General features: G+C 45.7%; 1 protein-coding gene across 1 annotated transcript in view; it reads left to right on the top strand.

The window, feature by feature from the left end:
- Positions 1-12,319, top strand: part of LOC119971355 (dynein heavy chain 5, axonemal-like) — a 461,705-nt gene that overhangs the window by 323,931 nt on the left and 125,455 nt on the right. The window contains exons 67-70 of the mRNA XM_038806777.1: positions 4,567-4,810; positions 7,385-7,499; positions 7,657-7,847; positions 10,477-10,598. Of these exons, the coding sequence (XP_038662705.1) occupies positions 4,567-4,810; positions 7,385-7,499; positions 7,657-7,847; positions 10,477-10,598 (672 nt within the window). The remainder of the gene's footprint in view (positions 1-4,566; positions 4,811-7,384; positions 7,500-7,656; positions 7,848-10,476; positions 10,599-12,319) is intronic.

The raw sequence follows: 12,319 nt of genomic DNA, 5'->3' as shown, positions 1-12,319 counted from the left end.
GTCCTAAATCTACTTCCCCTTATTTTGAGGCTATGCCCACTTGTTCTGCTTTCACCCGCCAGTGGAAACAACCTGCCCGCCTCAATCCTATCTATTCTCTTCATAATTTTAAATGTTTCTATAAGATCCCCCTGCATCCTTCTAAATTCCAACGAGTACAGTCCCAGTCCACTCAACCTCTCCTCATAATCCAACCCCTTCAGCTCTGGGATTAACCTAGTGAATCTCCTCTGCACCCCCTCCAGCGCCAGTATGTCCTTTCTCAGGTAAGAAGACCAAAACTGAACACAATACTCCAGGTGTGGCCTCACTAACACCTTTTACAATTGCAGCATAACGTCCCTAGTCTTAAACTCCATCCCTCTAGCAATGAAGGACAGAACTCCATTTGCCTTCTTAATCACCTGTAAACCACTTTTTTGCGACTCATGCACTAGTACACCCAGGTCTCTCTGCACAGCGGCATGTTTTAATATTTTATCATTTCAATAATAATCCCTTTTACTATTATTCCTACCAAAATAGATAACCTCACATTTTTCAACATTGTATTCCATCTGCCAGACCCTAGCCCGTTCACTTAACCTATCCAAATCCCTCTGCAGACATCCGATATCCTTTGCACTTTTTGCTTTACCACTCATCTTAGTATCGTCTGCAAACTTGGACACATTCCACATGGTCCCCAACTCCAAATCATCTATGTAAATTGTGAACAATCATAGGCCGAACACTGATCCCTGAGGGACACCACTAGCTACTGATTGCCAACCAGAGAAACACCCATTAGTCCCCATTCTTTGCTTTCTATTAATTACCCAATCCTCTATCCATGCTACTACTTTACCCTTAATGCCATGCATCTTTATCTTACACAGCAATCTTTTGTGTGGCACCTTGTCAAAAGCTTTCTGGAAATCCAGATATACCTCATCCATTGGCTCCCCGTTATCTAACGCACTGGTAATGTCCTCAAAATGTATCGACCATTGGAGTCAGCTGTAATCTTAAAGGAGAAGAACTGAACTCTTGTTAATTAAAATCGCTGTACCCCTGGCTTTGCCATGAAAATCAGAATGCAAAACTTACCCAACCTACCCCTTGCACAGCCTGGTCTAATTGCTGACCCACAAGTGTGTCTCCTGCAAAAGAAAAACACATCAGACTTTAAACTCTTGAGATGGACAAATGCCCTCGACCTCTTCACTGGGCCATTCAAACCCCTAACGTTCCAGGTGACCAAGCGGATTGGCGGTCTCCCACCCCCACGTAATCCAGAGTCACCTATTTGCACCAACAGAGATTGACTGAGAGCACAGAAAAGGTAAAACAAAAAGATCCACTCAAGTTGTACACCAAACAACGTCAAAAGACTGGATAAAGAAACACCAGCAGATACCATCAGCAAAATACCCCCCCCCCCTCCCCCCCACCCCAACAACCATTGAATTGCCCTTGGTGTTGGGTGGGGTTGCTGGGTTGTGGGGATGGGGTGGAGGTGTTGACCTTGAGTGAGGTGCTCTTTCCAAGAGCCGGTGCAGACTCGATGGGCCGAATGGCCTCCTTCTGCACTGTAAATTGTGTGTGTGTGTGTGAATGTGACCAAACCCAAAGCAAACAAGAGTGAGGCAAACAAAAACCCTCCCTACATCTGAAACCTACATTTAACAAAAAGAAAAAACAAAAATTCTAAACTCATTTTGTACAAAAGCACCATAATGAGCTGCAATGAATCCTCCAAAACCACTCCCGTTAATTAACTCCCTAGTTAGCAGAGAGACTGCCACTGGAGAAAAGGAAAAATAAATAAAACAATCAAAACTCCATTTAGCTTGTGTGCCCACCAGCGACTAAATGTCGTGCCAAACAAACAACTTTTTTCTCTTTTCATTTTTAAAAAAAGAAAGGAAAGTATATGTTAATATAAAGAATAAAAACACATCATAAACAAGTTTTTAAAAAAACAGCACAATAAATGCAAATAATACAATATGCCCGTCAACAGAGCCATAAACCACATTACACAGCACCCAACTTATGCCTTTTAGCAAAAGTGTTCACACCCACTCGCAATCGATAAATAATCTATTTCCTGGAATGTTACTCTAAGAAGGGCTGGATACACCATCCAGGACCTGACTCCATTTTTATACAGGGCGGCGTTCACTCCATTGAATGTGGCTCTTTTTTCCACTAGCTCCGCGTCCATGTGCTGATACAACCTACTGGAATGGCCTTCCCACCTTGTCAAAAGCTTTCCTTTGTGGTGCTCACTTGCCCATCGCAAAACTCTCTCTTTATCCTTAGAACTGAAATCTCACAATCACCCCACCCGGTGGACCTTTAAATTGAGGCTTTGGCTGAAGTGAGCAATGGGCCCGGTCAAATCCACCCACACCTGGACTTCGACAGTCTCGTTAGTTTTTTCCAGAGCCGCATGAATAGGGGACAAGGCCTCATCGATTGATCTTCTAAGCTCCTCCTTCACGACTCGTCGGCAGTTCTCAATCTCTCTCGCCAAAATATTGGTGAGCACCTTGGCCGTTAGTGAAGTGGTCGGAGAGGGAGAATCTGACTGCGATCTTACTTGCAGTTAAGCCCCAAGAAGCTTCAGGCTCCGTCAATGAGTTTCCCTTGTAGCTTTCTTTCTGGACATGACAGTAAAGAGGGAACTCTACCCCAGTAACTCACATAAGTTTCCAGGGCATAAACAACCTGTGGTGGCAAGAAAAAGAGCAAAAGGTTTAGTTCTCCAGCAGGAGCTACCTCATGTCTTCCCTTACATTACACCACCAAACATCCCGCGCAAAATAATGAATAGGAAAGGACCCAGGTACAGGGTTCTTAAAAGATTCCCAAAGGCGGTCTGCGAGGCAGATCAGCTGTCTGCTCCATGGAGGCCATTTTACCAGGTTGCCAGCATTTTGCTGACGCCACGTGGAATCCACCGGTTTCATTGAGGCCATTGGTAACGCACTGCGTAAAACTAACATATATTCAGCTGCAGGCTGCATTATTGAGCTAACTTTATTCATAATAAAAGTTGGCGACAGAGAGGGTAATATAAATGCTCAGATCTTGCGATATACTACACTCCTCCCCCAGCTAAAAATAACAGCTTATACAGTCAACTGTAAAACGATTCATGGTCATTAGTTTCCAGAATACAACATGACTCAATATGACTAAACCAACATCAACAATACTTCAAAAGTTAACAGATTGTGCTGCACATTTGTTATATTGTAATCACAGCCAAAATATATAACTGATACTTCCAGAGTAATTTACATGTAAAAATAAATATGTTTCAACTCCACTTTCCTACCTGTACCACCGCACCCCCCCCCCCCCCCCCCCCCCGCACCCCCCCTTATCCCTTGAGATACCTGAGAGATCAAAAATCTGTATATCTCATCCTTAAAGATATTCAATGATGGAGAATCCACAACCCTCAGGAATAGAAAATTCCAAAGATTCACAACCCTTTGAGTGAAGCAGTTTCTCTTCATCTCAGTCCAAAGTGCTCAGCCTTTGGCTTGGAGGCCTGCTCCTGTTCTTTATCCTGGAACTGCACCCCCTTCTCCATATTCCTCAGCCAGCAGGAAGCAACCTCTCAGTAACTACCCTGTCAAGCCCCTTCATACTCTTGAATATTTCATTGAGATTACCTGTTGTTCTTCTAAACTCCAGAAAATATAGACCCAATTTACTCTGCCTCACATCATTCGACAACCTTTTCATTCCCGGGCCCAATCGAATTAACCTGCGCGGTACCGGCTCCAATGCAAGTATATTCTTCCAGAAATATGGAGACAAAAGTTGCACGCAGTATTCGAGGTGTAGTCTCACCAGAGACTTGGTTATTCTTGTACTCCAATCCAATTACAATAAAGGTCAACAGGCCATTTATTTTCTTAATTATTTTTTGCACCTGCATGCTAACCTTTTGTGTTCCTTGTATGTTTACAGATTACGGATTTGATTGTCCGGTCCCCTAGCCATGTTTTCTCGGCAGCATGCCATTTGCTGGCGACGGGATTCTCTACTCCTGCTGCTTGTCAATGCTTTTCCCCATTGAAGCCTACCACGCCTCCAGGAAATCGGCGGGTGTGCGCTGGAGAATTCCGGCCTACATCTCCTGGGTTGTCCTTTATCTCCCCTACTATCTCCATCATCAAAAACTCAAACAAATTTGTCAAACTGGATTTCCTTTCCCTACAGTTAGATGCCAAATGGATCCTGCTGCCGGCAAGTACGGGCTTGAGGACACACTTTTTGGCCCAATGTCAAGTTTTCAAAGCCTGCAATAAAATTCAGACCAATAATTGAGATAATTTGGAGGCTGTAGGGAGAATAAATTTTTGACAAAGTACTGAGACAAAAATAATGCATTAAGGTTTAGTTTAAGTTAGAATGTTAAAAAACACACAGATAAATAGATAATGTTCATTTTGTTTTAAGGACACAAAGTTCTTAAGTAGGAGAGGTATTTCCTTTTAAACCATGAGTAGAGATTGCCTTATAATTACACTGTAAAAAATTCTGTCTGCCAATTTTTTTAAGGAACTGGAGAGAGAGCGAACAAACCTGATGGAGGATGTGACTGCAAATAAAAGAAAGATGAAGGAGTTAGAAGATAACCTACTTTACCGTTTAACAAGTACCCAGGGATCCCTAGTGGATGACGAGAGTCTGATCCTAGTACTTCGAAACACTAAGCAAACAGCTGAAGAAGTAACGCAGAAGCTAAAGATAGCAGCTGAGACAGAAATGCAAATAAATACTGCCAGGGAGGAGTACCGACCAGGTGGGTCACAGCTCTCTAAGGAATCTGTCAATCAATGTGTAAACCTAGATTTATTCTTCAAGAGAAACATTAAGGATTCACTTAACATGTTTGAACTTGAATTTATTAATTATAATTGTCTTTACTTTGAACATAGAACATACAGTGCAGAAGGAGGCCATTCGGCCCAATGAGTCTGCACCGACCCACTTAAGCCCTCACTTCAACCCTATCCCCATAACCCAATAACGCATCCTAACCTTTTTGGTCACTAAGGGCAATTTAGCATGGCCAATCCACCTAATCTGCACGTCTTTGAACTGTGGGAGGAAATCGGAGCACCCGGGGAGAACATGCAGACTCCGCACAGATAGTGACCCAGCATGGAATCGAACCTGGGACCCTGGCGCTGTTAAGCCACAGTGCTATCTACTTGTGCTACCGTGCCGCCTTTTGATTTTGAAGGTTTTTTTTTTTAAATTTAGAATACCCAATTATTTTTTCCAATTAAGGGGCAATTTAGAGTGGCCAATCTACCTATCCTGCACATCTTTGGGTTGTGGGGGTGAAACCCACGCAGACACGGGGAGAATGTGCAAACTCCACACGGATAGTGACCCAGGGCCGGGATTCGAACCCGGGTCCTCAGCGCCGTAGGCAGCAATGCTAACCACTGTGCCACCGTGCTGCCCTTGATTTTGAAGGTTTGACTGAAACAATTGAAAGCAAGCAAGTTTGACTTAGACAGGTTCAGTCTGGTTTCCTGAAGCGATTACTTTAAGTTAAGGCTGGGATTTTGCAGCCACCGGTCAGAAAACAAGATCTCATTTTCAGATTTTTTCCGCCACCCCCATCAGTGATGTAATGCGAGAACCTCATTTAAATAAATTCTAATAACTTTAAAGGGCTTACCCACCATATCGTTCCCCCACATTGGGATCTCCCCATCACCTCTTCGAAGTTTACAACTGTTCTTTCAATTTTTAAAAAACTTTAAAGGGCGGGATTGTCTCAGCCCGGGTCCGGGCCGGAGAATCCCCGCTTCCTGCGCGAATCGCACCACGCCGCCCCGATGCCGGCACACGATTCTCCGCAGACCAGCCTGGTTGGCGCAGCGCTGGTCGGGGGGGGGGGGGGGGGGGGGGCGCTCTACGCAGCTGGCCTGCCGATTCTCGGCCTGGGATGGGCCGAGCGGCCGGCGTGGAAACGTGAGTCCCGCCGGCGCCGTCCACACCTGCTCTCAGCCGGCGGGACCTCAGTGTGGAAGGATCGGGGGGCAGCCTGTGGGGGGGAGGGGGCGTCCGACCCCGGTGGGTGCCTCCAATGTGGCCTGGCCTGCGATCAGGGCCCACCAATCTGTGGGCAGACCTCTCTGGCTGGAGACCTCATGCCTTCCACGCCTGTCCCTTTAGCCCTACGCCATATTGCGTCAGGGCCAGCGCGTTGAAGGAATCCACTGCGCATACGCGCGTTTGCAACGGCGCTAATGCGCATGTGCGCGTTGGCGCCGGCGCCACTGCACATGCCCGAATCCCGCTGCCGACCAGTTCGCGCCGGGATCAACAGCTGGAACGGCGTGAACCGCTCCAGTGTCTTGCTTGCCCCTTTTGCAGGCCAGAATTAGTCGCCGCCGTTTACGACGGTGTGGACACTCTGCCGGGGGATTAGAGACTCCCGCCCAAAGTACCCAATTATTTTTTTCCAATTAAGGGGAAATTTAGTGTGGCAAATCCACCTAACCTTTTGGTTGTGGGGGTGAAATCCACACAGACAGGGAGAATGTGCAAACTCCACACAGTGGCCCGGGGCCGGGATCAAACCCGGGTCCTCTGCGCCGTAGGTAACAGTGCTAACCACTGCGCCGCCATGCCGCCCCATGACTGTTCTTTAAAAACAGGAACTGGGCAAAATGACCCCACTGAGTGACTGCAAGGAAATACAGCGCCCGGGGAGTGGGGCAGCCCGGGCATTACCCTGGCACTGACTCCTGTGCAGGGACGGTGCTGGAAGCAGTGCAGGGGGGCAATGCTGGAGGGGTCCTTTTGGGGAGCGCCATTGAGGGGGCTTCCCCATATGCTTGGGGGGAGTTTCCCTGAGTCTGTGGGGACGATGCCATAAGGGGGTCCCGCTTGTATATGTTGGGGAAGGGGTCCCTGTGTATGTCGGGGAGGGTGTGCTTCTTCTTTTATTATCGGAGATCAGGGCGCTCTTTCAAAAGGGCACCAAGTGCAGGATTATCTGGCGAGAAAAGCCGGCTGTGCAGCCGGCGAGCTGCATACCGGTTTTCCCAACTCAGCCTGCATTCTGCAAAAGCGAGAACATTCTGCCCGAAATGTTAAATGTGTCAATCCACAAAAAAAAGTTGACTAAATGCGAAAATCTCCTGACCCCCCGTTTTTTGACCCAATATTGAATTTAAGACTGAGGTTACATAAAATTTCAGATGCCCTTGTGTTTTTAGTAACAAAAGAGGACCATCTGTGTAATATTCGGAACCCAGGGCTGGAAAACATTTAGATTTGGCATTAACTTTGTGTTGCAATAAGTTATCATTATGGTCGGTGAATTATAGCACATCGGTTTATTTTCATCCAGTTGCTACAAGAGGCAGCATCCTTTATTTCTTGATCGTTGAGATGAGTATGGTGAATGTGATGTATCAGACTTCTCTGAGGCAATTCCTTGGGATCTTCGACCTATCACTAGTCAGGTGTGTTACCACAATTGTATTTACTTCGATTTGCCAGTCAAACTTATCTGTGTACCCCATACTAATTTACAATATAATTTCTATGTTAAATCTCTGAATTTTATATTTAATATAGTTCTTATTGCGTGTAATATGTTTCCAAAACCAATTCCACCAGGTCTGCTAAAAGTCCATTCACCAGCAAGCGAATAGTCTGCATTATTGATTATATGACATATGAAGTCTACGCTTATACAGCTCGTGGGTTGTATGAGCAACACAAGTTCCTTTTCACACTTTTGCTCACTTTGAAAATTGATATGCACCACCACAAAGTTAAGCATGATGAATTTCTCACGCTCATTAAAGGTAAGTTGGTTCAGAAATACATCAAGTGGAACCACAACTTTATAAAATTAGAATGCTTTTATGATGGCGAAGTTAGCACAAGAACAAGAGCGAGTTTTTAATTGTAGTCGAAGTTGGATAATTACGTTTTGCTGTGAGAAGGGTCAGCTACACTGTTTCATATCAAAATCCTGGTACTCCCTCTCTAATAGCACAGTGGGTGTGCCTACACCATGTGGACTGCAGCGGTTCAAGAAGACAGCTCACCACCACCTTCTCAAGCCCAATTAGGAATGGGCAACAAATGGTGGCCTAGCCAGCAAAGCCCATATCCCGGAAAAATTGAATTTAAGAAAATAACAACAACTTGCATTTACATAGTGCCTTGAACACAGTAATAATAGCAATAAGCAATGAAGTGGAACCTGTTATGTTTAATTCTGAAGTTCATAATTACAGTTGGATTAAGTTTTGTACAATGTGCTTGTCCTATTTTTGAAGTTTTGTCTGATGAAAAGATTCAATTGAGGCAATGGATAAAGTGACTTTGAAAGAAATTATGCAGATCCCCTCAGAAACATTTGCCTAAATCAGGTGATATACGGATATAGGATTGATTAATGCTGTATCCAATAAATGATCCAATTATTAATAATGTATCATAAATCCGTGTGGAGTTTGCATTATTCTCCCCGTGACTGCATGGATCTCACCCCCACAACCCAAAGATGTGTAGGGTAGGTGGATTGGCCACGCTAAATTGCCCCTTAATTGGAAAAAATAGAATTGGGTACTCTATATTTTAGTTTTAAATGTATCATGAAAAAATAGATTTTACAGCACTTCAATCTGCAATATCAGAGCCAACTCTCAGAACTAGCTATCTACAGTCCTGTTCCCATAGACCCTGCTAGTTTTTTTCCAAGTATTTGTTGATTTTCCTTCTGAAAGTAGTTACGGATTCATCTCCTAGCATTGTTTAGGATAGGGCCCTATTATATCATAGCAATCTCAGCATCTTTATGAGAAAAATATTTACTTCTTCCTTTTGTTCATTTGGTGAGGAGCTTAGAAACAGAGTCCCACAACAAACTCGTTTAGCCAGGTGTTTCCCAGCACTTGGGGAACTCTGTTCCCATTTGGCAAGATTTGAGGCCTTAGTTGGGAACTCCTCGACCAGGCTATATTTAGTCTCATTTTGAGCACTAAGGTACTCCGCTCGCCGGAGCCCCTCAGTGCAGAGGGTGATCGGGACCCCATTTCTAAATGGTGTCCCGATCTCTCGACCCACCAACACGACCACTGAACCCCCCACAAAGCCCTAACTCACCTATAAGGGGGTCCTCAGGCCCCTCTGCACCAGCACAGGGCACCCCAGGGCTGATTCCCATCGCGGGAAAAATGCTAGCTTGCCACTGCCAGCCTGGCACTCTGGCAGTGCCACCTGGGCACCTTGGAAGTACCAGGCAGGCACCCAGATGGCACTGCCAGGCTGGCACTGCCATGGTGCCCAGGTGGTACCAGAAGTGCCAGGGTGCCAACCTGCCCAGAAAGCAAGCACTGGGGGCCTCCGATCCCCTGGGAGACACCCACTAGTGCCGTTCCATCTGAACCCGGTTTGTGGAGACAAGCACTGAACGGCATTCATTCAAGGTCTCCAAGGTGAAGGGGCTAGATCCCAACACCTTGGTTAGATCGTGGGAGTGCATATTAGAGTGCAGCTATCTGTCTCGCTCTAATATATAGATTTTCTAAAAAGTGATCCACCCACAATGGGCAGGATTCCCATCACGATGTCTCACAAGATCTCGTTAGATCTCATGAAATGTTGCAAGCCGGGTAGATCATGGAAGAGGGATCTGCTGGCAACTACAGGCTGCGTTGTGCTGCACTATGCTGCCTTTCATGCGTAACGCAGTCAGTAAATAGCATCCTCAGAAAATAGGAGCAGGAATAGGCCATTCAGCCCTTTGCGTCTGCTCTGCCATTCAATACGATCATGGCTGATTCTGTATCTCAATGCCATTCTCCTGTGCTCTACCCATGCCCCTTGACACCTTTAGAGTCTTGAAATCTATCTATTTCCTTCTAAAGTATATTCAATGACTTGGCCTCCACAGCCTTCTGTGGCAGTGAATTCCATAGGTTTGCCACCCTCTGAGTGAAGAAGATTTTTCTCATCACAGTCCTAACCCATATCGTGAGACTGTGACCACTTGTCCTAACACCCCCCAGCCAAAGGAAACATCATCCCTCCATTCAGTCTGCCCATGCCTGTCAGAATTTTATACATTTTAGTGAGAGCCTCTCTCATTCTTCTGAACTCCAGTGAATACAGATCTAGTCAACCCAATCTCTCCTCATACGGCAATCCTTCCATCCCAGCAATCAGACCGATGATCCTTCGCTGCAGTTATATTGCAGAAGAGTGTAAACTCAAACCAGCATGATACAACCACCTAGAGATGTTTACATTCCCATAGCTTTACATTTGATCAGCAAACCCATGCAGACATGGTGAGAATATGCAAACTCCACAGTCACAGTGTGAGACAGTGAAGGTTGTAACCTACCTAAATCGAGACAATATTTTTGTGCATTGTCTATATGTTATCTCTACATTATATGTATCTTACCATATGAATTCCAGGTGGTGCCTCTCTAGACCTCAAGACTTGTCCTCAAAAGCCTGCCAAATGGATTCTTGATATGACTTGGCTGAATTTAGTTGAACTTAGTAAGCTCCGTCAATTTTTAGACATCCTTTTCCAGGTAAGATTGAAGGGAACTGGTTGAACATTATTGGATGTGTTATTGTGGTGATTAATAACAATCTTTCATTAAAAGATACATTAAAAAGACATGCCCAATAATCATCCATGGATCAAAAATGTAACAGCAAAAAAAAAAGAAAGGGGAAATGAGGGGATACACAGGGAATAAACAGGAGGAACCTTTATAGTTGGGAAAAAGAAACCATGTAATGGCCCTCAATGTACGTAAACATAGAGAACAAAGTGTCCAAGTGTGTGCCATGCAACACACAGAAGCCTCATCAAAGCAAAGAACCACTGCGCATCCATGAGTTCCCAAACCTTCTATGGTCATTCACAGTGACAGATATATTCGAAAGGAATGGGAAATAACATCTGGTGCTTGTCGACTCATACTCAGGATGGTATGAAGTCGGCTATCTGCCTGACATGAAGAGCAACATAGTCATGAAGAGCAGAAGAGACATTTTGCTACACATGCATTCCCCAGAGGATGATGGCGAAAAAGGCCCGGCAGTTTGCCTCCAGGGAGTTCAAGGACTTTGCGCACACATGGGACTTTGGACACATCGCAAATAGCCCCCTCTACCCATAATCGAATGATGCAGCAGAGCTGACGTACGCTCAGTAAAGCATCTCCTCGAACAATGCCTCCGTGGCAACACGGGCCTCTCTGCTGCAGTACTCAATCTGCAAAATCTGCCGATTCAGGGCCTGCCCTCAATGTTCTCCAAATATACCAGAACCATGATCCCTGCCACCAAACCCCTTCTGCAACCCAAAGTGAAAACAAATGTAGGTGGAGCCCTCATGAAACAACAAAAAGGGAAAAGGTACTGTGACTACACTGCCCGCAGACCCTGCACTAGAACTAGATCAAACAGTCAGAATGCAGACCACACAGGGCCATATCAAACTGGCAGTGATCCAGAGCCATGTGCCCCAACCAAACAGATATGTAGTAGCCTCAAATTGTGCTCTCCATGCCAGGAACCAGCATCACTTATTGCAGGTACCTGAACCGGCAGCACCAACTGCCACAGAGGTGAACACACCGAGTGTGCAATATACCGCCTGCGCCAGCGGAGATGGAGGTCCCTCGCGATACCAATGCAACAAGCCTTGAAATAACTGTGGACATCCCAGGAAAGCCTGAGGGCATCTGCCCAGTGGACAGCACCCCGAGTGCACCCCAAGCACAATTGACTGGCACAATTACATACTTGGGGTGCCTGAGCAGACCAAACTCCAAGCTGAAGGACCATGTACTGACTAAGTATACATTTGGGCCGTTTCTTTTTTAAAAGGGGTAAAGGGATGTGATGGGCTTTGCAACAGGTGTAGCAGCTCAAGTTTGTGCTCTGTATGTTGTAAACAGTTAATGTTCTGTTGCCTAAGTTTGTGCTAACTGGACATTGTAATTAGTTAATGTCCTGTTATCACTGTCAAACATTGTCATATGCCTGTAGCACTGGTTATCCCAACTTTAAAAAAAGGAAGATGTAGACTGGGTGGTCATGTATACATCATGATTACATGTATAGGGGCAGCACGGTAGCATGGTGGTTAGCATAAATGCTTCACAGCTCCAGGGTCCCAGGTTCGGTTCCCGGCTGGGTCACTGTCTGTGCGGAGTCTGCACGTCCTCCCCGTGTGTGCGTGGGTTTTCTCCGGGTGCTTCGGTTTCCTCCCACAGTCCAAAGATGTGCGGGTTAGGTG

Source organism: Scyliorhinus canicula, chromosome 9, assembly GCF_902713615.1.
Source record: "Scyliorhinus canicula chromosome 9, sScyCan1.1, whole genome shotgun sequence".
NCBI classification, from domain to species: domain Eukaryota; kingdom Metazoa; phylum Chordata; class Chondrichthyes; order Carcharhiniformes; family Scyliorhinidae; genus Scyliorhinus; species Scyliorhinus canicula.
This window is presented reverse-complemented; position numbering and strand designations above follow the sequence as displayed.